This window comes from Loxodonta africana, chromosome 1 (genome assembly GCF_030014295.1).
Source record: "Loxodonta africana isolate mLoxAfr1 chromosome 1, mLoxAfr1.hap2, whole genome shotgun sequence".
Taxonomy (NCBI): domain Eukaryota; kingdom Metazoa; phylum Chordata; class Mammalia; order Proboscidea; family Elephantidae; genus Loxodonta; species Loxodonta africana.
Genome location: NC_087342.1, coordinates 26,614,412 through 26,640,999, shown reverse-complemented (window position 1 = coordinate 26,640,999; position 26,588 = coordinate 26,614,412). Strand labels below are relative to the sequence as shown.

At 42.3% G+C, this 26,588-nt stretch overlaps 1 protein-coding gene across 26 annotated transcripts in view; it reads left to right on the top strand.

Moving 5' to 3' along the window:
* Positions 1-26,588, top strand: part of LPP (LIM domain containing preferred translocation partner in lipoma) — a 761,291-nt gene that overhangs the window by 252,433 nt on the left and 482,270 nt on the right. For all 26 annotated transcript variants that reach the window (XM_023551613.2, XM_023551608.2, XM_023551599.2 and 23 more), the window contains one exon: positions 19,798-19,999. In XM_023551613.2, coding sequence (XP_023407381.1) covers positions 19,807-19,999 — 193 coding nt within the window. In that variant the 5' untranslated portion in view covers positions 19,798-19,806. The remainder of the gene's footprint in view (positions 1-19,797; positions 20,000-26,588) is intronic.

Sequence of the window (26,588 nt, the reverse complement as noted above, 5' to 3'; positions counted from 1 at the left end):
TCTCAGCTTCTGGGAGTCTCAGACATTTCTTGGCTTACAGTTTCAGCATAATTCCATGGTGATCACATGGCCGTCTTCTCTCTATCTGTCTTTATGTATCTTTTCTCTTTAATAAGACATCATTCAGATTGGATTAGGACCCACTTTACTTCATGTTAACTGATGTGTTTTTTTGTGCTTTCCAGTCTATTCCAACTCATAGTGACCTTATAGGACAGGGTAGAGCTGCCCCATAAAGTTTCCTAGGCTATAATATTTATGAGAGCAGATCACCGGGTCTTTTCTCCCATGAGCGGCTTGTGGGTTCAAACTGCCAACCTTTCTGTTAGCAACCAAGTGGTTAACCATTTTGCCACCAGGCCTTCTTAGATGTTAACTGATAGCATCTTGAAAGACCCTGTTTCCAAGCAGACAAGGTCATAGTCACAGGTACCAGGGGTTAGACTTCAACATAAATTTTGGGGGGGAGGGGCACAATTCAATCTATAATAGCGTTGACACCAGAAAGGTATTTACCTGTGTTTTATTGACTATGCACAGGTGTTCGATTGTGGGGTCATAACAAATTATGGATGACATTGCAAAGAATGGAAATTCTAGAACACTTTATTGTGCTTATGAGGAACCTGTACATAAGCCAAGAAACAGTTGTTCAGGTAGAACAAGGGGACACTTTGTGATTTAAAATCAGGAAAGGTGTGCCTCAGGGTTGTATCATTTCACCATACTTAATCTTTATGTTGAGCAAATTATCCAATAAACTGGACTATAGGAAGAAGAACAGGACTTCAGGATTGGAGGAAGAGTCGTTAACAACCTGTGATATGCAGATGACACAATCTTGCTTCCTGAAAGTGAAGAGGACTTGAAGCAGTTACTGATGAAGACCAGAGACTACAACCTTCAGTATGGATTACACCTCAACATCAAGAAAACAGAAATATTCACAACCAGATTAATAACCAACATCATAATAAGTGGAAGAAATATTGAAGTTGTTGAGGATTTCGTTTTACTTGGATCCCCAATTAATACCCATAGAAGCAGCAGCCAAGAATTGAAACAATGTATTGCCTTCTGCAAAAGACCTCTTTAAAGCGTTAAAAAGCAAAGATGTCACTTTAAGGACTAAGGTGTGCCTGGCCCAAACCATGGTATTTTCAATTACTTCATATGCATGAGAAAGCTGGACAGTGAATAAGGTAGATGAAAAAGAATTGAGGCATTTGAATTATGCTGTTGGTGAAGAATATTGAATGTACTGCCAGAAGAGTGAACAAATTATCTCGGAGGAAGTACAGCCAGAATGCTTCATAGAAGTGAGGATGGCAAGACTTCGTCTCAAGTATTTTGGACACGTTATTAGGAGGGACCAGTCCCTGGAGAAGGACATCATGCTTGGTAGAGAGCCGGTGAAAACGAGGAAGACCCTCAGCGAGATGAATTGACACAGTGGCTGCCATCAGTGGGCTGAAACGTAACGATGATTGTGAGCATGGCGCAGGACCGAGCAGTGTTTCATTCTCTTGTACATAGGGTTGCTATGAGTTGGAACCGACTTGAGGGAACCTAACAAAACAACAGTTTTTGCCTTGGAAATCTCAAGCCAGTACATTAATTTTGACAGACTCTCTTTGGCAATCAGATCCTACCTGGGAGGAAGCCTTTGTATATGAGAAGGCACGCTAGAAGATACAGAAGTGGGTTTGACTGTCAGTCCACCCTATCCAACTCAGGAAGGGTGTGGTTTTCACATTTTGGGTATGCGTTTCAGAAGTCTCTGTGTGTAGTAGACGCTCAGGTGCGGGTGGGTTAACGACTGTGTTGTATTCCAGCTCTGTTTGTCCGTGTAATTAATTATATAACAGAAGAAAATGCAACAGTTTGACTTTAGGGAATCCCTCAGGGGAATTCCTATTGATCAGAAAAATGCCATAAGGTGGGAAGACACCTAGCCGGGAGAATATTCTCAACTGTTTTGGTTTCAAACATCTTGGAAAGTACTGCGGGGAGGCGGGTGATATTATGGTACAATAGTGCTTACCAGGTTCTGGGGAAGTTCTGTCTTAGGGAAAGGTTGTCAGCTTTCCATCCTGTGCTCCCTACCCTCGAATATACATTTAGACTTTGTAATGGAAATCAGTGTAAAAAATATATATGTATTTAATATGGCTTTATTGGCCTGCGTGAAATTCACTGACTTCATCTCCCTGAAGTCTTGTGTAACCCCTATTTAGAAATATAAAATAATTGTATGGAGCTCCTGCCTCCCCCACCCCCTTTATCCCTGGTTGCCAGGAGTTGGAATGACTCAGCAACTGGTTTTTACCCTAGGGGATTCATGTGGACACATGTTAGAACTGTATTTGTCTGCTCTCCCCTCCCCTCCCCTCTTTTTTTCTTGTTGGAAATTAAAGATCAGGGAAAGCTGTTGTCCTTCAGCTTGAAGCACCAAGTAGAAGTTACAGAATCCCTTTTAATATTGACTGGGTGTGGGGGCAGGTGGAAAAGATATAAATCCGTTGCTGTCAAGTCGATTCCGACTCATAGTAACCCAATAGGACAAGGTAGAACTGCCTCATAGAGTTTCGAAGGAGCACCTGGTGGATTTGAACTACCAACCTTTTGGTTGGCAGCTGTAGCCCCTAACCACTACGCCACCAGGGTTTCCCTTGTTTAGGAGAAAGAGACTTAAGTGAATAGGTTAGTGATAACAGCTTCTGCTATATTTCTGCTGACTCATACTTTCCTTTACTCCTGCAGAATCATTCTGGTGTATTCTTTTTGTCTTATTTTATACTTACTGCTCCTGGAACAGGAAAACTCCCATAGGCTCCTCTACTTCCTACTGCTAATTGCTCTGCCCTCTTTGTAACTGCTGCAGTAGACCCAAGGTGTGGGATTTTTGGCTATATGGAGCCTTTGGGACAAGACCTGTCCACTTAGATTCAGTGACCAAACCGTCTTTATCACTTACATGTTGTTGTTAGCTGCCACTGAGTCAGCCCCTGACTTTTGGTGACACCATGCACAGCAGGATGGGGCCTTTGTGATTCACAGGGTTGTCACTGGCTGATTTTCAGAAGCAGATCGCCAGGCCTTTCTTCATAGTCTGTTTTAGTCTGGAAGCTCTGCTGAAGCCTGTTCCTGGCCAGGAGTCCAGTCCACGTCTCCTTCATGGAAGGCAGAATTTTACCAGTGAACCGCCACTGCTTCAATGTTATATACCGGGTGACTGTGTAAGTTATTATCTAAATCAGAATACTTTTGAGAGTAGGGGCCCTGGTGGCACAGTGGTTAAGAACTACGGCGGACTACGGCTGCTGACCGAAAGATCGGCAGTTCAAATCCACCATCTGCTCTTTGGAAACTCTTTGGGGCAGTTCTGTTCTGTCCTATAGGGGCGCTATGAGTTGGAATTGACTGGACAGCAATGGGTTTTTCCGAGAGTAAGAAGAGGCACTGTGAATAATGATGCCAGAAGAGCAGACATAAATTAGACCTCTCTGGGTGAACCAGGATGCATGGTCACCTTGGTCTGGGTTTAAATCCAGAGCCTGACTCTTTCTATTCCATTCCTTAAGGGTACCTTCCCTTTTATATAATACTAACTTCCTGAGTACTGAGACTCTGTGTTAAACACTGGGAAAATGAAGATGAGGAAAACATTTTTTTTTTTTTTTAATTTATTCTCAGTCACTGTCGTAAGAGTTTAGGACAGTAGTTTTTTATTCTGGCTTATGGCAAGCTAAGAAGATTAGGGAAGTACTGTGCCATGGTTTTGGGATTTTAAATTGCATTTTATTCTTTTAAAGCTATGAAGCTAGTTGGAAAGAAAAAAAAGAAGGAACTATATTGGTTTAAGTTAGAACTCAGAAAAAAAATTGTTTTTTTTTTTTAAATATGTGAAGAGTCGCCATGTATAAGGATTGTGATTCCAGAGGGCAAAGGTAATCCCAGTAGTTAGTCTTGATAGGAGTATGGGTTTCACCTCATAGGACTTTCTAGCAGTGGCATGTTTTCTGCCATGGAAGGGGCTGCCTTGGGAGGTTATGAGTTTCTTGTCATTATATATGTACAAGTGAACTCACAAATGGGAGTTAAGTTTCAGCTTGAGGTCTGTGTTAGAAGTATCTGGACAGTTTCACACTTCATGGCTATTACACTTCTGTATTGGGTGACTAGCTACTACTATACAAATGTCTGAACTGTGTTTTTCCCCCATAATATTGGCAGCAGAATACATTCTTCACACATCTTATTATTTTTTTGCATAGTGGTCAATAATTGATAAAAACGCAGAAAGCACAACGTCAGTACTTTCATCGAGAGAAAGTTTAAAAAGGAGTGACACCTAACAATGCCATTTTGAAAATGACCTGAAACAGCCTGGTTCGTTTTTATTAGGCTACCATTGGTCAATGCTTCTGTAGATTATCTTCCTGTTTCCAAATCTTGAAATAAAAGAGGAGCGACTTCCAGCATGACTTAAGAAGGGCACTATTTGAAAATGGTTTCAATTATTTGACTGTTAAATGTGAAATTGTGAAACTAGCCCCTATTACGTAAGTTAAATTTATAACACATTTTTATGAGAAGGCTGTCTGGTTTTCATACCCTTTCAAATCCTGAGAAATAATTTCTCTGGGCCCTTAGATTAGTGTTAAGCAAGAATGATTATTTCAGAGCGTATAATGTATGGGGTTGAATCTCGTTGTTTTCTAAAACTAGCTCATGGCCGTTGAAGGTTAAAACATGTATATCTCCCACCTCCTTTATTTTTCCAATACCTGAGCATTTTAAATTTAATTTAGCCCTTCAAAGGATTTATATTTATTTTGAAAATTTTTGGTGATTCCGTGTTTTTTCACTAATGGAATGGATGCTGTATCATTGTTTGTTGGTAGTCTTTTTAGTGTTTGAAAAAAATGGGATGCCAAATGCAAGCGGGCTGTATCTGTCCCAAGTTCCATGAAGTCCATCACAAGTGCAGTACATATCAGTTCCATGGCCCAGGAAATGTATCACAAATTGTTTCCGAGGAAGTGAGCATTTAATAAAAGATGTTATCAGGGAGCTGATGAATTTGAGTGGGCCATGTCCATCCCATGTTCCACAAAACACATCACACACACAGTGTATATAGGTCCCATGTTCCGTGAAGTACGTATTGGCACTGTGGCCCAGGAAGTACATCACAGACTGTTTTCACCCCAAAAATAACTCATTTACTTGAATATTTCCAAATACTGGTGACCGTAACACAAAGGAAATAGTAAACATACTTGCAACCCTTGCCCTGCTGTACAGAAGCCAAAAGACACAAAACTTTCACACAGTCACTCCTCTGGGAAGCATCTCCTCATACGAATGGCTCTCAGCACTTAAATATGGTGCAGACCAACTTCCTCGTTTTTTGACAGTTGCCCCAGTATCCTCCATGAGGCCAGGACGTTACTAAAGTGGCTCAAATGTCTGCCAGTAACCGTCCAGGGTGGAAAATGTAGCTGGAACGTATATGTAGTATTGCCTGTTGAAGGGTTAACAATATTCTCATTTTTTTACATGAAAATGAATAGAAATTTAAGATGAAACTTAAATAGTTAGAGAAACAAATATTCAATTGGTGAACTTAATTCAATAATAATATTGTCTAACCTCAGTGGTGTTAAACCAAATTATAGCCTCCAAAACTTAAGGCAGAGGTGTTAAGGCAGTTGACAAATAGTACTCGCGATCACAGGCTATAAACAGGACTGTTGGCAGGTAGCATTTGGGTAAGCAATACGATGTTCAGAAGACTGAAATAAATGGTTAACTCCATGTCTTTTTGAGATGATTACTCTTAGGCTGGTTATGTGGCCTGAATAAATACTGCTTTACAGAGTCACATTCAGTATTGCCATATGTGAATATAGGCCAAGATTTGTCAATAGCTGACCCGTATTCATTGAAGACAACATTAAGCATTTCTGTTTCATCATGGTATAACTAGAATAGAATTTTTTTCTATTACTCCGTTCATTTTTATTGGAATATCAAAGTGAATCTGCAACAAAAGAAAACATACAAACAGAATTATTAAAAAATTAAAAGTAATTAAAACATCCCTCAAGTGCTAGTAAAATTCTATGACCTGCCTAATGGGCATGGCGGACTTGTAAACAGATAACTAAAACACAGTGCTTAAGTGTCTTAATACAAGTTTGAACAAGCTGTCATGGGAACACAGACAAGTGAGCAGCAATTAGCTTTCGGACTTATCCACTTATTGGTGTGTTTGGAAGATTCTAGATAGTACCAGACAGGTTACTAGGCTTCATTAGAGATGATATTGGTGAGTTTTCCCATCGTCACTTTCTCATCCTAGTGGGGAAGCAAGATCTTATGAATTGTTGTTAGGCGCCATTGAGTCAGTTCTGACTCACAGCAACCTTATGTACGACAGAATGAAACACTGCCTGGACCTCTGCCATCCTCACAACTGTTGCTATGTTTGAGCCCATTGTTGCAGCCACTGTGTCAGTCCATCTCGTCAAGGGTCTTCCTCTTTTTCGCTGACCCTCTACTTTACCAAACATGATGTTCTTTTCCAGGGACTGGTCCCTCCTGATAACATGTCTAAGGTACTTGAGATGAGGTCTTGCCACCTTCACTTCTAAGGAGCATTCTGGATATATTTCTTCCAAGAAATACTTGTTTGTTCTTCTGGCAGCCTGTGGTATATTCAACTCAAATTAGTCACCCAGAATCTCATCTTTATAATCCAGATTTCCATTTCCAGAAGTAGATTTACTGAGCTCTGAAGAGATCAAGGTATTTGTTGGCCTCTTTCTCTTGGCCTTGTGCAGAGAAGCAGCCTGCTTTTGGAATCGGAGAAGTGAAGGGTCTTTTCAAGAGCCCATTTTTTATGCAAGTACACTTCACACACTAGCCATATCATCACTGAACGTAAATATTACCGCAGGAGGGGATTTTGAAGATGATCTTGCTAATGCTCATAATTTTACAGCTGGGGAACCTGAGGTCCAGAGAGGGGAAACCTCTTCTTGATCACTCAGCCAATTAGAACACTTGCAGTTGACCTACAATGGGATACTGAGGTCACATGTTTTCTGTGTTATTTTCAATGGTGTGGGTACCAGTTCTTTTAGGAGAGAGATTCTCCCTTGTCTATGGCAATGCTTTTGACCTACACCTCCTAGTCCTCATCAACCAACCAATAGAGTTACTAGTTTGTTTAGTGAAACTTTCCGCATGTATATAATTTTCAGATGGGGTCAGTGGTGGTTCAGTGGTAGAATTCTTACCTTCCATGCTGGAGATCCAGGTTCGATTCCTGGCCGGTGCACCTTAGTCCTCATCAACCAACCAATAGAGTTACTAGTTTGTTTAGTGAAACTTTCCACATGTATATAATTTTCAGATGGGGTCAGTGGTGGTTCAGTGGTAGAATTCTTACCTTCCATGCTGGAGATCCAGGTTCGATTCCTGGCCGGTGTACCTTATGCATAGCCACCACATATTTGCCAGCAGAGACTTGTGTATTGCTATGATACCAAACAGGTTTCAGCAGAGCTTCTGGACTAAGATGGAATAGGAAAAGAGGCTTGGCAATTTAATTCTGAAAATCAGCCAGTGAAAATACCATGAACCACAAAGTTCGGACTCCTAAGCTGTCATGGGGATGGTACTGGGTCTGCTGGAGTTTCTTCCCATTGTGCATGGGGTCATTGTAAGTCAAGGGCCATCTTGATGGCTGCTTGCTGCAACTCCTCGGGTTTGAATCTAGCCTCTGATGTGTTCTAGCTGCTCTGTTACCTTGGATGAGCCACTTCAGCATCTCTAAATATGGGCTTTTGAATATTCAGATTACATGGGACAAATTAGTTCCTAGAATTTCTCTCAGCTGGGCCTCTCAGTGACCTCTTGGCAATTGAATGGCTTATCCTGGTTGTTGTCTCCCATGTCTGTTTTTCTAGAACTGTTGGGGGTTGTGGCAAACAAAAGTCCAGCTAGTTATTAATTGGTTTGGTTCCATTCTCTGCTTCACCTTCTCGCCAGAGTCTGGGTGTCCAGCTCTATTCTTTCCCTGTCAACACTGATTGTTCTCCTTTCAAGTTACATTCTGAATCTCAAGTGAGAGTGCAGTGTGGCAGTATGACTCTGTTCTGCCTCATTTTTTAAATCTTTTAACAGAGACCGTGTTTGTTTGACTGGACTTGATGCTTCTCTCTCTTGCTGCTGCTTAGTTTGCCTGCAACCTACAAATGCAGCTAGGTTTTTCTTGCCACCAACAGTGTTGCCAGGAACAACTACTATGCCTTTAGCATTAATTGGTGTTGGTTATAACATTGTGCAAGGCAGGTTGGCTTTTAATGTGTCGATTCCCATCCTATCTCCTTTTACCTTGCACTCTCTGATCTGTGGGGCTCATAGGAATTAAGACATCGTTAGGTAAGGAACCTCAGCTCTTTCAACTTGCAGACTTATAGGGGAAAATCACAGAACATGAGGGTTGGAAGGAATGGGATTGGGTGTCTAATCTTTAGTTTACAAAGAGGGAGACTGAAGTTCGAGAAGATCAGGGGACTAAAGTCATACAGCCAATGATTGGTTGAGCTCCATCTTATGCCCAAGTCCTCTGCGTCTAAGTCTAGTACCTTGCCAGTATTTCCGTCTGTCTCTCAGAGAGCCTATATAAAGGTTTGGTATTTCTGTAGAGTTGTCCTCTAGTCACTCCTTCTGCATAAAGCCAGCTGTCCAGGCAGAGGGCGGAACGCTTAGCCAGTGCTGGGCCAGAGCCATCTGTGAAGAGCACTCTGGTGAATGCATTGACATTTTCAGCCATGGCAGATTCCGTTTTGTCCTTCCGGCTCTCCTCGGACCCAGTGCTTCAGAGGCAGGGCAATTACATTTGCTGTTCATTGAACACTTGTGTGTAATTTTCGGGCTGCCTTATTCTTGAACGCTGTCTTCCCACGCTTCCATCACATGCCACAGCAGATCTGCTTTGCAATTACACTGGCAGGGATTTACCTACATTGCTTGGAAAAGGTTTGCCTAAAGTGCTTATTTACTTGTGCATAATAAATCTTGATTGATACCTTGGTAATCTCTGAGTGCAACCCAAGGGTCCCTCCTGCAATGGAGAGGATTGACGAATCAGGTGAGAAAAAAAGAAAGAAAAGGGAGGATGAGTTTCCGTACTGATAAACTATAGTGGAGAAGAGTGGGAGATGGTCTGGACTTTTGCTCGGGTTTGGCTAGTCCTACAGTCAGAATCTTGCAAAGAATCAAAAAGAAATTTTTGTGTAAAGTTGTTGTTGTTGCTGTTAGTTGCCGTTGAGTCCATCTCCACTCATGGTAACCCCATGTGTACAGAGTAGAAGTACTCCATAAGGTTTTAGGAGCTGTGACCTTTAGGAAACATCTCACCAGGCCTGTCTTCTGAGGCACCTCTGGGTGGGTTCAAACCACTAACCTTTTGGCTAGTATGGAACACTTAACTGTTTGCATGACCCAGAGACCCAGGGTTGTCGTTCTAAAAGACATGTTGCCATCAAGTCGATTCTGACTGATAGTGACCCTATAGGACAGGGTAGAACTGCCTCAGGGCTTCCAAGGAGCAACTGGCAGATTCGAACTGCCGTAGCTCCTAACCACTGTGCCACCAGAGCTCCGGAGTTGTCATTAGTAGTCATCTAACCCAATCACTTCACTTTCAGAGGAGGACACCAGGGTCCCAGAGAGAGCAAAGGCTGCACTGTGAACTCATGGCCCTGCTAAGACTGGAAGCTGGGTCTGCAGTTTAAAGATCAGGCATCCTCAAACTGAATCTGGAGATGGAGAGGAGGATGGATAGCTTTGGTCTAGGGAGAGAAGCGCTTTGTGCCGTCTTGGTTGGTCATGAAGAAAGCAGCTTTGAAATTCCAGGAAGGAACTGATTTTTATGTAAAAAGAAGAACCTTCCAGTTATAGGAAAGAGGTATTTAAACTGCAGCTGCATGTTTAAATGAAGAAAATGTTAAGGGTCGAGAATCCTAAACTTCAGTCTGCCATCAGCTACTGCTGATGTTTAAGTGACAGAACACTCAGCCTTGCAATTCTTGTGTTGCTAAAATAGAGATGTTAATACCTGCCTCTTCCCTCAGTATCATTCAATAAATAGGACCACAGCCGGACTTGGAATAATTGTCAAGGGAGTTGTAGGGACTAGCTCAAGGGGCTAGTTCAAAGATTAATATAAATAGCCTAAGCCACCAATGGTTTTCCACCCTTGAATCAGAATATATATCTATCTATATACAGGAAACCCTGGTGGCGTAGTGGTTAAGTGCTATGGCTGCTAACCAAAGGGTCGGCAGTTCAAATCCACCAGGCAGGCGCTCCTTGGAAACTCTGTGGGGCAGTTCTACTCTGTACTATAGGGTCGCTATGAGTTGGAATCGACTCGATGGCACTGGGTGTCTGGGATATCTGTACATACATACACACACACGCAAACAGATACACACGCACGTATATGTGTATGGATGTTGTTGTTGTTATTAGGTGCTGTCGAGTCAGTTCCAACTCATAGAGGCACTACCTACAACAGAATGAAACACTGCCTGGTTATGCTTGAGTCCATTGTTGCAGCCACTGTGTCAATCCATCTCATTGAGGGCCTTCCTCTTTTTCACTGATCCTCTACTTTACCAAGCATGATGTCCTTCCCCATGGACTGATCCCTCCTGATAACATATTCAAATTATGTGACACGGACTCTCGCCATCCTTGCTTCTAAGGAGCATTCTGGTTGTATTTGTTAATTCTTTTAGCAGATCATGGTATGTTCAATATTCTTTTCCAGCACGACAGTTCAAAGCCATTGATTCTCCTTCAGTCTTCCTCATTCATCATCCAGCTTTCACATGCATATGAGGCAATTGAAGACACCAAGGCTTGGGTTAGGCTCCGAGGCTTGGGTCAGGCACACCTTAGTCTTCAAGGTGGCATCTTTGCTTTTCAATACTTTAAAGAGGTCTTTTGCAGCAGATTTGCCCAGTGAAATGCAGCTTCCGTGGGTGTTGATTGTAGATCTGAGTAGAATACACACAGACACAGACAGACAGACAGACAGACAGACAGACAGACAGACAGACAGACAGACACACCCCTGTAGGTGCAGTGGTTAAGAGCTTGAGTGCTAACCAAAAAGGTCGGCAGTTCCAATCTACCAGCTGCTCTTTGGAAACCCTATGGGACGGTTCTGCTTTGTCCTGTATTATCGCTTTGAGTCAGAATTGACTCGATGGCAGTGGGTTATAGGTGCCCTGGTGGCACAGTGATTAAGTGCTCAGCTGCTAACCAAAAGGTGGGCAGTTGGAAGCTACCAGCTACTCCTAGGGATAAAGATATGGCAGTCTGCTTCTGTAAAGATTAAAGCCTTCCCTATGGAACACTTCTGTTCTGTCCTCTAGGGCCTCTTTGAGTAGGAATCGACTCAACAGCAATGGGTTTGGTTTTGGTTTTATATATATATTCATTACAAAGAGCTTTAAGTTCATAAGGCTAGATGTTAGATAATACCATGTAATGGTTGGTTGTTCTAAATTTTGGTGTTCTAAATAGATGTTAAGAAAATTAGGATATTGATTTTGGGGAAAAAAATAGAAAAAGAAAACTTAGACCACCCAGCAGTTAGCCCAAATTTTGTGGGTGACGATGTGGCATTTGGTATAGTATCTTCAGAGATGCTTAATAGCTTTATTGGTATTAAATTTCACTTTACCTGAGGCCCTCAAATTTCCTGTCTGCAGACGAAAGGTCTAGGTCTTACATCACATGGACTCCTGTTGTTGTTTGCATTCTGTTGAGCATTGATTAGTTTGATCACACTATTGGCTTGATCAGTGTTCTTCTGGCTCATTAAGGTTAAGTTTTGTGCAATATGGTAGTGAAGACATTATGGCAAGAAGGATCCAGAAGCTAGGAATGAAGGTGATTTCTTGATAATGGAGAGCAGAAACTACTGTTTCTAAGTGGTGGCCTCCTTTGTGTTATGATGTTTTTCTTTCAAACAGGGAGGCGAGATGATGGTGGAGACCATGGATCTGGGGTTAGAAGATCCGTGTGCAAGCCTCAACTTTGTTATTAGTAGCTGTGTTTCCTTGAACAAATTTTTGAACTTATTACAGCTTTGTTATCTTGATCTGCTACATGTGGGCAATGGTAACCCTACCTCATATGGTAGTTGGAATGATTGTATAGCAATTAGCAAAGTACCTGGTGTATAGGAAGCCCGCAATACACGTACTTATTATTTGTTGTCTGTCTGTGGCTTTCTTATACCTATTGAACAGATAGGGAGAGAAGACAGAAGAGCAACAGCGAGGGTGATAAGTGAAAGCTCTTAGGTTCTTCTGCACTGCGTTGCATTTGACCACAGTTCCTGAAAGTGCAATGCTTAGGGACCAGCAACTTTCAGACTTTCTCTTCTGCAGTGGACATCTTGCGTAGAGGGGGGCCATTTCTTTTGTCTTCCCTCTTCTGATGGTATTTGTGTGTTTTTAAAACTTCTGCGGAGATCTTCCCTTTCACTTCTTGCTTTCGTGATGATCAGAAGCTTAGAGTGAAACTGATGTGGAACCAGAGGAAGTAAGAGCTCGGGTAAATTTTGGTCCACCAAAACCAGCTCTCACTGCTGCTCATCTTTATGTTTACATTGGGTTTTCCTCTGAGAAGCTGAGAAACCCCGACTGACAGGTTCTAGTTCATCTGTTCACTAAACCTGAGAGGTTTTCTCAAACCCATTTAGCAAATGAAGGACCGTAATTAAGATTTAAGAGAAGACACTCTAGAATGATTAGAACTGGTTGGGACTTTACAGACATTCATTTTACAAATGAGTGTCCTCGCTTTGTTAAAGGTCACCTGATGGTTATTGGTGAAGCTGAGACTAGAACTAGGGCCATAGAGACTCCATGTTTATGCTGTAGCATTTATTGGCTTCCCAAGATCCATTCTACATGTGCCCCTGAGTTCCCTTTCCTTACATAGGGCTTTCACTCTTGTCAGATCCTTGTTCAAAGGTAGAAGTTCTAGCTTTTCATTTCTGTTTTATAAGACCTTTATAAAGCAAGGAGCTCTGGTGGCACAGTGGTTAAGCATTCGGCTTCTAACAAAAAGGTGGGCAGTTTGACTCCACCAGCCTCTGCTTGGAAACCTTATGGGGCAGTTCTACTCTGTTCTGTAGGGTTGTTATGAGTTGGAATCAGCTCAATGGAAGTGGGTTGCAAAGCAAAGTTTATTTTATTTTCCTGACCTTTCCCCCACCTCTTCTTTTATCTCAGTGCCCCTTTTCAGTACAACTGGTCTACTCCCTGTCCCATAGAAATGCCTCACCCCTATCCCTGAGCTCATGGTATTTCTAGTCATTATCCTTATTGTTTCACTTATCTTTCCAACTCACTCAGTTTTTAAAGATCTGGTTAAGGGCTACCCATGTGAAGCCCGTGTTAGCCTTTGTGACATCTGACAGTATCCATATGTTTTCTGTGTTGTTCTTTCTCTCTTTACGTGTGTAAACATATCTGCATCAGATCGGCTTTAAGGTCCTTGAGTATAGAATGTGACTCTGATTCACCTGGAATTGCAGTGCCAGACAAATATTAATTAACAAATTAATTAATTAAGGAGCCCTGGTTGCACAGTGGTTAATCACTTGGCTGCTAACTGAAAGGTCGGCAGTTCGAACCACCAGCTGCTCCATGGGAGAAAGATGCAGCAGTCTGCTTCTGTAAAGATACACAGCCTTGGAAACCCTATAGGGTTGCTATGAGTGGGAATCACCCCAATGGCAGTGGGTAATAAATTAATTAAATTAACAGTCATTTTTATTGAATGCCTGCCATGTACTAGGCCCTGGGATTATAAAATGATTACTCCTCCTGCTCATGAGAATTTAAGAGTGTAGTTTAGGAAACAGACACACAGGTGGAGTAGCATATGATCGGTGTGATGATACTAGTATGCTTGGTGTTCTGAAAGTGTAGAAAAATGGTATAAAACTTGACCTGAAGGATGGGCTACCTGAATTACGCCTTTAAGAAGTAGTAGGAAGTAATACTCAGGATCTAAAAGGTTTACAGTAGAGGAGGCATGAATTTTAATCAAGAGGCAGCATGGATGAAAAGGGTATAAGGATAAAACCTAGAGGAAGTGGATGAAGCTCCCACAGAATATGAATATTGAAAGCTGACCTCAGAAGAACTCAGAAACCGCTGTAATTATTATAAAGAGTTACTGGAAATATGATTAAGATCTATTATTGAAGAAGGTATCGTATCTAGATAACTTTGCTGAATTCTGCGAAATCTTTGTTGTTGTGTGCCACTGAGTCAATTCCAACTCAGCGACTAGGACAGCGCTGGTCTGGCTCTAATCTTTATAGGAGCAGATCACCAGGTATTTTCTCTGGCAGAGCGGAAGTGAATTTGAGCCACCAGCCTTTTCATTAGCAGACAATTGCTTAACCATTTCGTCACCAGGGCCCCTGAAAAAGTTTTAAAGATCAATTAATTCTAATGTTGTCATTAAGGTAATCCAAATATTCGAAAAGGATGTAGAACTGCCGTATCAAAACCTAAAAATAATAAAACAAGCAAAAAAAAAGAAACACTACAGAATGATCTTATTTATGATTTATGTACAAAACTTCTAAATAAAATAGCATCTCTGATTGCACCATGCAGGTGAGACCTCAAAGAGCTTTCAGTGTATTGAGAAGACAGATAGGTCAACAGATAGCTTCTACATGGACTGTTAGAAGTCATGTAAACAAAGTACTGAAAGAGTACAGGAAAGGAGCTAAGCTACCCCTCTTGGGGGGAGTTAGAGAACTGTTCACAGAGCCAGAGACATTTGAACTGGGTCTAGATTAAAAAAAAAAAAAAAACAGAACCTTATAGAAAGTGAAGGGAGGGAAATGACATTGTCAATGACAGGCTATGCCCTTGCGTGAGCAAGGGCTCAGAGTCACGGAAGTTCATGACAGGTACTGGGAATGGTGTCACGGGACTGCTGTTGACATGGAGCAAAATGGTGAGAGAAAATGCTGGAAAGTTCATCTGTGAACAGATAATTTGGCCAGACCCAAGCACTCTTGGGAGGTGGAACTGGAGGTACCTCCATGGAGGGACAGTGTCAGGGAAATATATGGTGATGGGGATCATTGAAAAGACTGTGGAGCAATTGATCTGCGTACTAATCCTTAAGTTGTCATTTTCCAGAAGTTGCCTGTTCTTTTATATCTACGGATGCCTTAGCTGACCAGTAACGTGAGAGTGCTCTGGAAATATGCATTTAGAAATCACTGCATCCTGTATTAACCCATTAAAAAAAATTATTTAGATTTACAGAGAAGTTGTAAGGGTAGTATTAACTCACTTAAAAATGATTGACTAAAATTCCTAGTACAACAAACAAACAAACAAAACCCATTGCCTCCGAGTCGATTCCAACTAACAGCGACGCTATAGGACAGGGTAGAACTGCCCCATAGGGTTTCCAAGGCAGTAAATGTTTTTTTTTTTTTTTAATTTTTATTGTGCTTTAAGTGAAAGTTTACAAATCAAGTCAGTCTCTCATACAAAAATTTATGTACACCTTGCTATGTACTCGTAGTTGCTCTCCCCTTAGTGAGACAGCACACTCCTTCTCTTCACCCTGTATTCCTCGTGTCCGTTCAGCCAGTTTCTGTCCCCCCTGCCTTCTCATCTCCCCTCCAAACAGGAGCTGCCCACATAGTCTCATGTGTCTACTTGATCCAAGAAGCTCACTTCTCACCAGTATCATTTTCTGTTTTATAGTCCAGTCCAACCCCTGTCTGAGGAGTTGGCTTTGGGAATGGTTCCTGTCTTGGACTAACAGAAGGCCTGGGGACCATGACCACAGGGGTCCTTCTAGTCTCAGACGATTAAGTCTGGTTTTATGAGAATTTGGGGTCTGCATCCCACTGCTCTCCTGCTCCCTCAGGGGTTCTCTGTTGTGTTCCCTGTCATGGCAGTCATCAGTTGTAGCCATCTAGTTCTTCTGGTCTCAGGCTGATGTAGTCTCTGGTTCATGTGGCCCTTTCTGTCTCTTGGGCTCGTAATCGCCTTGTGTCCTTGGTGTTCTTCATTCTCCTTTGCTCCAGGTGGGTTGAGACCAATTGATGCATCTTAGATGGCTGGTGGCTAGTGTTTAAGACCCCGGATGCAAGCAGTAAATCTTTACAGGAGCAGACTGTTCTTTCTTCCGCAGAGCGGCTGGTGAGTTTGAACCACTGAACTTCAGGTTAGCAGTCGAGCACTTAACTACTTGCATCATCAAGGCTCCTATTTCTTCTACAAATGTATTTAAATGCATTAAACCAAAATGTATTTAAATGCATTAAAACTTTCAAGCCTTTATTTTATCTCACTTATTTCCCACTTATATGCACTTTAGTCAGGTTGAAAGCAGAACAGATACTTTTATCCCTATTTAATAGAAAACTGAGACTCAAGAAGCAAAACCAAAGCCAAACTGGTGTCTCTCAACCCTGAGAGATGGGTTTGGTTTTGGTATTTGGGGGGGAAATTTTTTTTTTTTTTTCAAATGATCCTAAATAAGCACCTGATGTAAGAAACAAGTAAAACAGGTGTTCACTGGTTGTTTTTCTTTGCTGATTTGTCTTAGGCTTTAATGCCAGTGAAGGGATGTATAAGATATGGTCCTTGCCCTTTTAAGGAACTCACAGTTTAGCAAGTTTAAGGAACTCACAGTTTAGCAAGTGTATATATACATAGCATATATACAACAGGGTACAAGGAAGGAAAAGGAAAAGAAGGATCCTATAACCAGTGTGAAAAGCCAATGTCATCACTGGCTTCAGTAACATAAGTCTCTTGATTCCTGTTATCCTCGTCTTGCAAAAACTGCACCTCCAACAATTTTCCGCCATGCAGAATGGCCTAATAATTCCCTGTGACTTTCAGTGAGAACAGAGACATTGCTTTTCTCTCATTTTGCATAGTACTTTACAGTATATAAACAAAACAACTTGATGCAATCAAGTCAATTCTGACTCATAGCGACCCCATAGGATAGACTGGAACTGCCCCATGGGGTTTCCAAGCAGTGGGTGGTGGATTCGAACTGCCGACCTTTTGGTTGGCACCCAAGCTCCTAAAGCGCTTCGCCACCAGGACTCCCTTACAGTATATACCAAAACCAAACCAAACCCACTACTGTCGAGTGGATTCCGACTCAAAGCGACCCTATAGGATGGAGTAGAACTGCCCCATAGAGTTTCCAAGGAGTGCCTGGCAGATTCCAACTGCCGGCCTTTTGATTAGCAGCCATAGATAGCACTTAACCGTTACCCCGTATAGAGCACTTTAATTTTGCTGTTCATTGGCTGTCATGTGAGTTAGAAGAACGGGCCTCCTTATCTTAATTTTGATGGTGGAATGTACCTGAGGCCCAGGTCAAGGGTGAGTGGAGGGGGAGACCTGTCTAAAGTCTTGTCATTCATTCATGGGGCAGCCTGATGCTAACACCCAGACAGCACTGTGTCTCATCCCTCCACCCTGTCTCTCCATTGCGGTGCCACATGCTGAAGACTGTATTTTTCCCTGCATTTCCAGTGATCTTTGTCTTCCCAGACATCTGGAAGTAATCATGGAACCCTCTCAATTAATTCAGTTCAATTAATAAATTACTGGATGAGGTTGGGGCTGGGAGCGGGTGCAGGGTGCCTTCCGGGCCTCCTGTGCAGGAGAGCTCTTGCAATCAAGCTTGGAGAGCCATCCTCAGCAGCAGTCTGAGAGGCTTCTCCCACCAGCAGACTGCCTGGAGGGCTGATGAGGCCAGGCATCATCCTTGTTCTTTAACCTAGCCTGTGTAATTGATCAAAACAGCACCTGGGCTGGAATGGTTTGTGCTCTCCTGGTTAAAGGAAGTTCTTTGTGAAGGTCCAATATGATATTGGTTCACCAGAACTCCTTTTGGGACATTGTCTTGTTGTGTGGTGCTGTCCTGCATGTTATAGATAAAAATAGGGGGTGAATATTCTTATCTTCTGGCCTCTAAATGCCAGCAAATTCCCCAGGCACTGTGGCAACCAGCCCCCCTCCCCCCCCGCCCCGATTTCCAAGTGCCTCTTGGTGGGGAGCAGAGCCACTCCTGCCAGATAGATGACTTTGAAGTGCCCTGCTATGCGTTCATTATACCCAGCTTCAAGAATACGCTTTTAGTGGTTCCTTATTGCCTACAGAATAAATTTAATTAAACTCCTCAGACTTGGTACCCAAAGGTGCCTGTGCTTTGGTGCCATCCATGTTTTAGTTTTTGCTAGTTAACCAACCAGTTGCCATTGAGTAGATTCTCATTTGTGGTGACCCCATGCATGTCAGAGTAGAACTGTGCTCCAGAGGATTTTCAGTGGCTGCTTTTTGGGAAGTAGATTGCCAGGCCTTTCTTCTCAGGCACCTCCAGGTAGACTCAAACTTCCAACCTTTTGGTTGGCAACCAAGCACGTTAACCATTTGTACCATGTTAGGGACTCCTTTTGCTAGCTATCTTTCCTTATCCCTTCTCTGGTCCAGCCATACTAAACATAAGTGTCACGTATTTTTCTGCCCATGTACTTTTGCTAACATTGTTCAGGTCCTTGCCCTGAGTCACACAAAGCCCAGCATGAATGTCTCGTCATCAGTGGGGTCTTCTTAGTTCTGGTACCAGTGAGAATTAATATTATGTTTTTCTGCATCCCAGCAACACTTTTTACCTCACTTAGGTAACTTACCACTTCATTTAGGTAACTTAATCACCATTGTCTTGGTATGGTAGTTATCCTAACAGATTATTTATAGCATCGACATGTTTTTCCAACCTTGCTAGTTTAAGATTTTCCCTCACTATGGGGGCCCTTTTTAATTCATATCTACTTCCTGAAAAGTGCTAGGCATTAAAATTGGTAACTATTGGGAGGGAGGGATCATAAATTGAATTGTGTTCCCCCCCCCCCAAATGTGTGGTAACTTGGCTAGGCCATGATTCCCGGTATTGTGTGGTTGTCCACCATTTGGTGATATGATGTGATTTTCCTATGTGTTGTAGATCCTAACCTCTATGATGTTAATGAGGTAGAATTAGAGACAGTTAAGTTAGTGGGCAGGATTCAATTCACAGGGTTAGGTTGTATGTTGAGTCAGTCTCTTCTGAGATAAATAAAAGAAGCGAGCAGAAAGGAGAGGGACCTCATGCTACCAAGAAGGAAGAGCCAGGAGAATAGTATGTTCTTTGGACCTAGGATTCCTGTGCTGAGAAGCTCCTTGACCAGGGAAGACTGGTGACAAAGACCTTCCTCCAGAGCCAATAGAGAAGGCCTTTTCTTGGAGCTGGCACCCTGAATTAGGACTTCTAGCCTCCTAAACTGTGAGAGAATCAATTTCTGTTTGTTAAAACCATCCACTTGTAGTATTTCTGTTACAGCAGCACTAGATGACTAAGATGGAGGAGACTGATTGGGGATAGTGTTCTGTCCTCCTCCTCCTCCTCCTCTTCCTCTTTCGTGTTCTCCTTCTTTCTTTATCTTCTTCTCTTTCTCCTCCTCCTCCTTCCTTCCTTCCTCTGTCCTCTCTCCTCCGTCTTTCTTCTTCTTTTTTTCCAGAGAGCTTTATCAAGACGCATGAAAGTGGGGATTAATATGAAATAATAATGAAGTCAGCTATGTTGCCTCCATTTTCACAGTTCTATAAAAACAGCTGTGTTTATTTTTAATTCCAGATTCCAACAATGTCTCACCCATCCTGGCTGCCACCCAAAAGCACTGCAGAGCCCCTTGGTCATGTGCCTGCACGGATGGAGACCACCCATTCCTTTGGGACCCCTAGCATTTCCGTGTCCACACAACAGCCACCCAAGAAGTTTGCACCAGTAGTTGCTCCAAAGCCCAAGTACAACCCATACAAGCAACCTGGAGGCGAGGGTAAGTGCTGGAATTTGGGGGCCTACAGTGGGAAAGCTCAATATCATGGAAATGGTTTAGAGTACACTGTTTTGTTGGAATAATGTAGCTCATGAATTTATAGTGTTGTTATCATAGCTATGGACTGTAAGAGCTTAAAGAGCCCCTAGAAATCATCTACACCAACCCATCTTTTGTGGACAAAGAGATTGAGACTGCATAGGGGTTATATGACTATGGTTACACAGTGAATTAGAATTAGAGCCAAAAGAAGAACCCTGATCTCTTCAGACACAGTTCAGTGCATTTCTACTGCCTTATCTTTTACCTTCTACCCCTTTGTCTTGTAGGGTGTTTTTTATAACTCAATTATCCCTCCTTCCTGCCTTTGGACAAGTATCCCATAATGCTGCCAGCCGATGGTCAGATGGGAAGCCCATGCAAAGCAGGCATACTAAGATGCCTGGAATTGTTTTGCCTTCCCTGTCTATTTTTCCTCCCATCGGCTGCTATAAGGTAAAGTTGTCTAGAGAGCTGCGTGGCTGGGTGAGATCTTTTGTTGAGGCTCACTGGCAAATTTGAGCGAAGCTTAGTTTTCATGGTTTTAACAGAGGTACATTCAGTTTAAAGGTCTACCTGAGATCAGTGTCTTTCTTTTAAGATATACACATGTATGTGTACACTTAGACAGTAAAATCCATGGGCAGCATAAAGAAGACCCTACTCTTGGGTTGAAGAGGTTCCATATTTTAGCCAGTCAGTGTCTGTGGCTCATACAAACCCATGGCAGCAATAACCTGTAACTTTCCAAAAGAAGAGCGGGAGACTTTTGGGAGCTGAGAGAGAAGGGAAGTGGAAGGGTGCTAGCCCCTTTTACTCTGTTTTCTTCTTTACCTCCTAGCTTTTTTTTTTTTCACCTCCTCCATGATGTTATCTGCTTGCTTCTTGGATGAGCTTGTGTGTTTGTTTCAGCAATCTTGCTTGAGACTTCTTCACACTGTGTGTCAACCTGCTCCTGATCATCTTCCCTGAATTCTTTCTTTAATTTTCATTTATTCTGCATGTCTCTTTGGGCTCTGCAAGTTGGAATTTAAAATATCTGGATTTGCATTTACTCCTTGGTATATTTGGGCCATTCTTTCTGTTTCCTTCCTCATCCTCATCTAGCTTCCAGTGAAATACTTTGGTGGTCTGTTAGATTTTTAGGACTGACATCTGAGCTCAGAGGTCTAGCTTGTATAAGGTGTCTGGAGGCTTGGACACAGTGATAGGGGAAAAAAATATATTTATTTATTTATCCTATGTCTGGAGGCTTGGACACAGTGATAGGGAAGGTAGGGAAAATAGAATGCACACCTGAGCTGTAGCTGTGGATCTCTAGGTATGTTCTCTCCCAAAAGGGCAGCAACAAGACCATCAGAGAGCTTCTCTGTTAAAACGATAAAAGAAGCCTTGATCTTTTCTGAATCTCCAGTTCGGTGCATGCCTGAAGTTTTATCATCCTTCCTGGAGACTGCACCTTAGCAGTTTATCAAGAATCTAGTGGAACTGGTTTTCTTTAGTTCCTGGTTCTTGAGTAATTGCAGGGTTCAGGGATGGGATCTGAAAGAGATTTCCTCTGCCCAGGGACAGCAGGATCCATGTGTTGACTTCCTCGTTTGTTTTCTCAGCCATTCCCTTTTGGGTACTTACTAGAGAGGTTGTTGTTTTGACTCCCAGCTTTTGGGGAGAGCTAAAATAGACTTCCCTTTAATATGGAGGGATTAAAGAGACATCCATCTGTCAGCAGAGGCTTGCGTGTCGCTATGATGCTGAATAGGTTTCAGCGGAACTTCAAGACTAAGAGGGACAAGGCAGAAAGGCCTGGAGATCTACTTCCAAAAATCAGCCAGTGAATATCCTATGGGTCACAACAGTCCAGTCCATAACTGATCGTGGGGATGGTGCAGGACCAGGAACGTTTTGTTCTGTTGTGTGTGGGGTCGCCATGAGTTGGGGGCTGGCTCAATGGCAACTAAAAACAACAGCACACATAGAGTAGGAAACGAAGGTGTAAGGAAGTCTCGGGATGTATGACAGTCGATATATACTCAAGGGTTAGGGTGGGGGCAGCTTCCCTGTTCAGTGGGCTCATTGCTGGCACATGTGAGATAGTAAGGAGAAAGACATATAACATTGGACTCCGTCACTCCAAACACTAAGAATCACGGTGAGTTAGCTTTCTGGATGATTCTCCCTGCGCTGAGATACCTTACTGTCTTTCCTATAATCTGGCATGTCTCCCAGCAGTGCTGACATAATCTCTGCTTTGTTTGCGTACTCTGCGCCTCACAACTCTTTGTCCTTTCTCAGCTTGCCACCCCACATCTTTTTATCACCTATCAAACCCTACTTGTATTGCCTTCTCCAGAATGGCTCCCCCTGACCTCAGGCCTCAGTCAGAGTTAATCAGCCCACACACATCTTTTTCTATTATTCTTAAATTTTGTTAAATTTATACTTCTTCTGTTACTGCTACGGCTCTTACTGTGTCACTTGATGAGAACATAATGTGTGTGTGTCTTAGTCATCTAGTGCTACTGTAACAGAAATACCACATGTGGATGGCTTTAACAAAGAAGTTTATTCTCTCACAGACCAGGAGGCTAGAAGTCCGAATTTAAGCGCCAGCTCCAGGGGAAGGCTTTCTCTCTCTGTCAGCTCTGCAGGAAGGTCCTGGTGATGCATCAGTCTTCCCTTGGTCTGGGAGCATTTCAGCTCAGGAAACTCAGGTCCAAAGGACACGCCCTGCTCCTGGTGCTGCTTTCTTGGTGGTATGAGGTCCCCGTGTCTCTCTGCTCGCTTCTCTCTTTTATATTTCAAAAGAGGTTGGTTTAAGATGCTATTCTACTCTTCTATGTCTCATCAATATACCTGCTGCTTAATCCATCTTATTATACCCCCGTGATAGGATTTACAACACATACAGAAATCACATCAGAAGATAAAATTGTAGACAGTCATACAAGGGAATCATGACATAGCCAAGGGAACAAGTATTTTTTGGGGACACGATTCAATCCATGACAATGTGTGACACTATTTTTTTTATATTATTTTCTATTGCCTTCTAGCAATAACTCTATGAAGTAAATGTTTTTTTCAACATAAAGAAATAGAAGCTTGGAGAGGGGATGTGTCATTCTCTGGGTTTTATGGCTAGTATGTCTTTGAGCCCTGGTGGCACAGTGGTTAAGTGCTCGGCTGCTAATTGAAAGGTCTGTGATTCGAACTTACTAGTCATTCCACGGGAGAGAGATGTGGCAGCCTCCTTCCGTAACCATTTACATCCTTGGAAACCCTATGGGGCTGTTCTACCCTGTCCTGTAGGGCTCCTATGAGTTGGGATGGACAGCAGTGGAATTTTTTGGGTTAAGTCTTTGAACTGATCTGTTGCCTTAACCTATATCTGTGTGGCTTGTGCTTCTATTTATGGTATATGTGGCACCCAAAACCAATTAAAAAAAAAAAAAATTGGGTTCCCTCTTTCTGGCTTTTTCCTTTCCAAGAATAAACTGATGCTGTCACGTCAATTCCGACTCATAGTGACCCTACAAGGACAGAGTAGAACTGCCCCATAGAGTTTCCAAGGCTGTAAATCTTTATGGAAGCAGACTGTCACATCTTTATCTGTGGAGCAGCTGGGCTTTGGCACACTTATAAGTGTACTATGTTTTTTCTTTTCAGTTAGTAGCTCCTTAGGCCATCATGTGTTTTTATTTTCCCATTGTTCTCCTTGTTTTTTTTTTTTTTAGACAACTTGTTTTTCTTTAGCTGTCTATGTATGGGCCTGCATTTCCAAATGCTTTCTGTGTCCAGCACTTAGGAGCCTGTTATATTGCTATTAGGTGCTATCGAGTCGGTTCTGACTCATAGTGACCCTACATACAACAGAACGAAACACTGCCTCGTTCTGCACCATCCTCACAATTGTTATGCTCGAGCCCATTGTTGCAGCCACTGCGTCAGTCCATCTTTTTCGCTGACCCTCCACCACTTGTGAGCCTATATATCTGTATTTAGTTTCGTCTTCATACAGAGTTTGGAGCCCTGGTGGCACCATGGTTAAGAAGCTTGGCGGTTCGAATCCACCAGCCACTCCTTTGAAACTCTACGGGGGCAGTTCTGCTCATATAGAATTTACACTGTTAGTGTCTGTATCATTTTTGTTGAAATGATTTTGGTAGGTAGACATGATTTGGTCTCTTCCCTCTTCTCTGCTGATGCCGAAGACATAATAATGCTATTTTTCTTCTTCTGGTTTGTAAGGTATGAGCATTTAGTGTTCTTTGTCCAGTCGTCTGGATCTCCTCTCTGCTTCAAGTTTACAAGAACCCAAAAGCCTTAGACTTTGAGAGTAAGTAGTGGGTACACCTTGTTCTGTTCTTGGTAGATACCAAAAATAAGTGAGCTCTCCTTCTTTCCTAATGCATTATTTTCTTGAGAGGGTTTTGAAATATTCCTGTGATTACCATCCTGAAGTCAGACACACACACACACACACACACACACACACAAGCTTGACTAAATGAAGTTCGATAATGTATTTTACGCAACTATCACACTAGTTGGAAACCCTGGTGGCGTAGTGATTAAGAGCTACGGCTAGTAACCAAAAAGGCTGGCAGTTCAAATCCACCACGCGCTGTTTGGAAACTCTGTGGAGCAGTTCTACTCTGTCCTGTAAGGTCGCTATGAGTCGAAATTGACTTGACAGCAACGGGAAATTACACTAGTCTAATCATATAGGGTAAGGGGACACTTGGAAGTTTGTAAAGTTGGGATTGTCCTGTAGCCTGGAGTTGACCTTTGCCAATCTCTGAAGTTCTTTTAAAAAAACATTTTTATGTAGGTTTTTGAAAAAGTCAGCCCACAGGGTGCAAATGTACGATGACCGTTTTTTCAGCAATGCTTTGTTTTTGTACAATCCTTTATCCAGCACTTCCACGTTCATTGTTTTTTAATTCTGAAAAGAGAATTCTTACTGTAGCTCTCTGAGTGAGGAGGTGCAACAGATATTATTGCTGTTTTCCTGATTAGTAAACCACCAGAAGTGAAATAACTATTAGAGAATCACGCAGCTAGTGAAAGGGCAGAGATGGACCTTCATACCCAGGGCTCTTACTGACCTTAAAGGCTCTGTTTATCCGAGGTTGGGCTGGACAGCCTTGTGTCTCTTCTAATGCCTCCATTTTAATTTTACGTGATTCTGCGTTGAAATTAATTTCACAATGGTGACTTGTCACAGACTGTTTCTACGTAGATCATATTATATTGCACACATCTGTGTAATATCAATAAGGCCTCTTTTTTTAAGCTTAGCCTACCTTGGTTCACTTAGGCTTATCATGGCAGAGAAAGATAGGTGGAATTTATTCTTTTAAATGGAGTTTCTAAATCTGGACTTTTTTTTTTTTTAAACAAGATCTGTCTATGTTTTCTGCTACCCCGAGGTTATTAGTTTGTTCTGTGGAGGTAGAATAGTTAAAGATGATGGCTGATATGGGATAGACATAGTAACTTTAACAAAATGCTATAATGGACAGCTGACTCTACCATGATGGAGGTGACAGCCAAGCTTGTTTCCTTTCTGCTTTCATGCCAGCGCCTTTTTCTTGCTTTAGTCATGAAGTCTTTGAGCAGTAGAAGGAAAAAAGAGTTTGAAGATGATCTAGTCCAATTCTTTCCTTTGTCAGATGTGAAAACTCAGTCTGAGAGAGAAGGAAGTGGCTTGCCCAAGTCTACCCATGTGTTTAGGCTGAACTGAGTCCAGGAACCAGTTCTCTTGAATGTGTTTATTCTACCACCCACCGTTTGTCTCTGGAATAGATAAGACTGGGGGTTGGTTCCTGGGACTTGATGAGTCCTGCATTATTGACACTTGATGAAGAACTAACAGTGATGATAAGTCACGTGTTCTAGTACATTGTTGTTGTTGTTACTTGCCTTGAGTCAGGCCCTGACTCATGGTGTCCCCATCCACAACATAACAAGATGCTTCTAGGCCCTGCGTCATCCCTATGACCAGTGGGCTGCTGGGATCCAAAGGGTTTTCATTGACTGATTTTTGGAAATAGATCGTCAGGCTGTTCTTCCTAGCCAGGGCATAACTGTTTTCTCAACAGTTCTAAAATGGAAGGAAAACTGGTGGCCACCTATGGTGAAATACTTAGGGAATAATTTAGAACGGGTTTTCCCCACTGTTTCTATGTTGAACATTTAGTCCAATGTGTTGCTACTCCTGTTCTCACTGTTTGTAAAGTATTTTTTCGTTTTTAACATAGAGTCATAATTGGATGGTAGAAAATGTATAAGAGGGCTGATTATGAACTTTGAACAGTAATATCTAAAATTTTGAGAGTCACAGCAGGCTCTCCTTTCTCTGGAGTCCTGTAGTCATTGTTCCTCATCATGGAAGGTGAATCTGACCTGTGACGTTGGAGGTACAGATGGAACACGTCCTCTTGTGTTGCCCTGACAGCCCTGTTCAATTGCCAGTAATCACAGAAGAGCAGTTGCCATATCTCCGACTTTTGTTACAATTATGCGCAGTTTGTCATGAGGGTGGTCA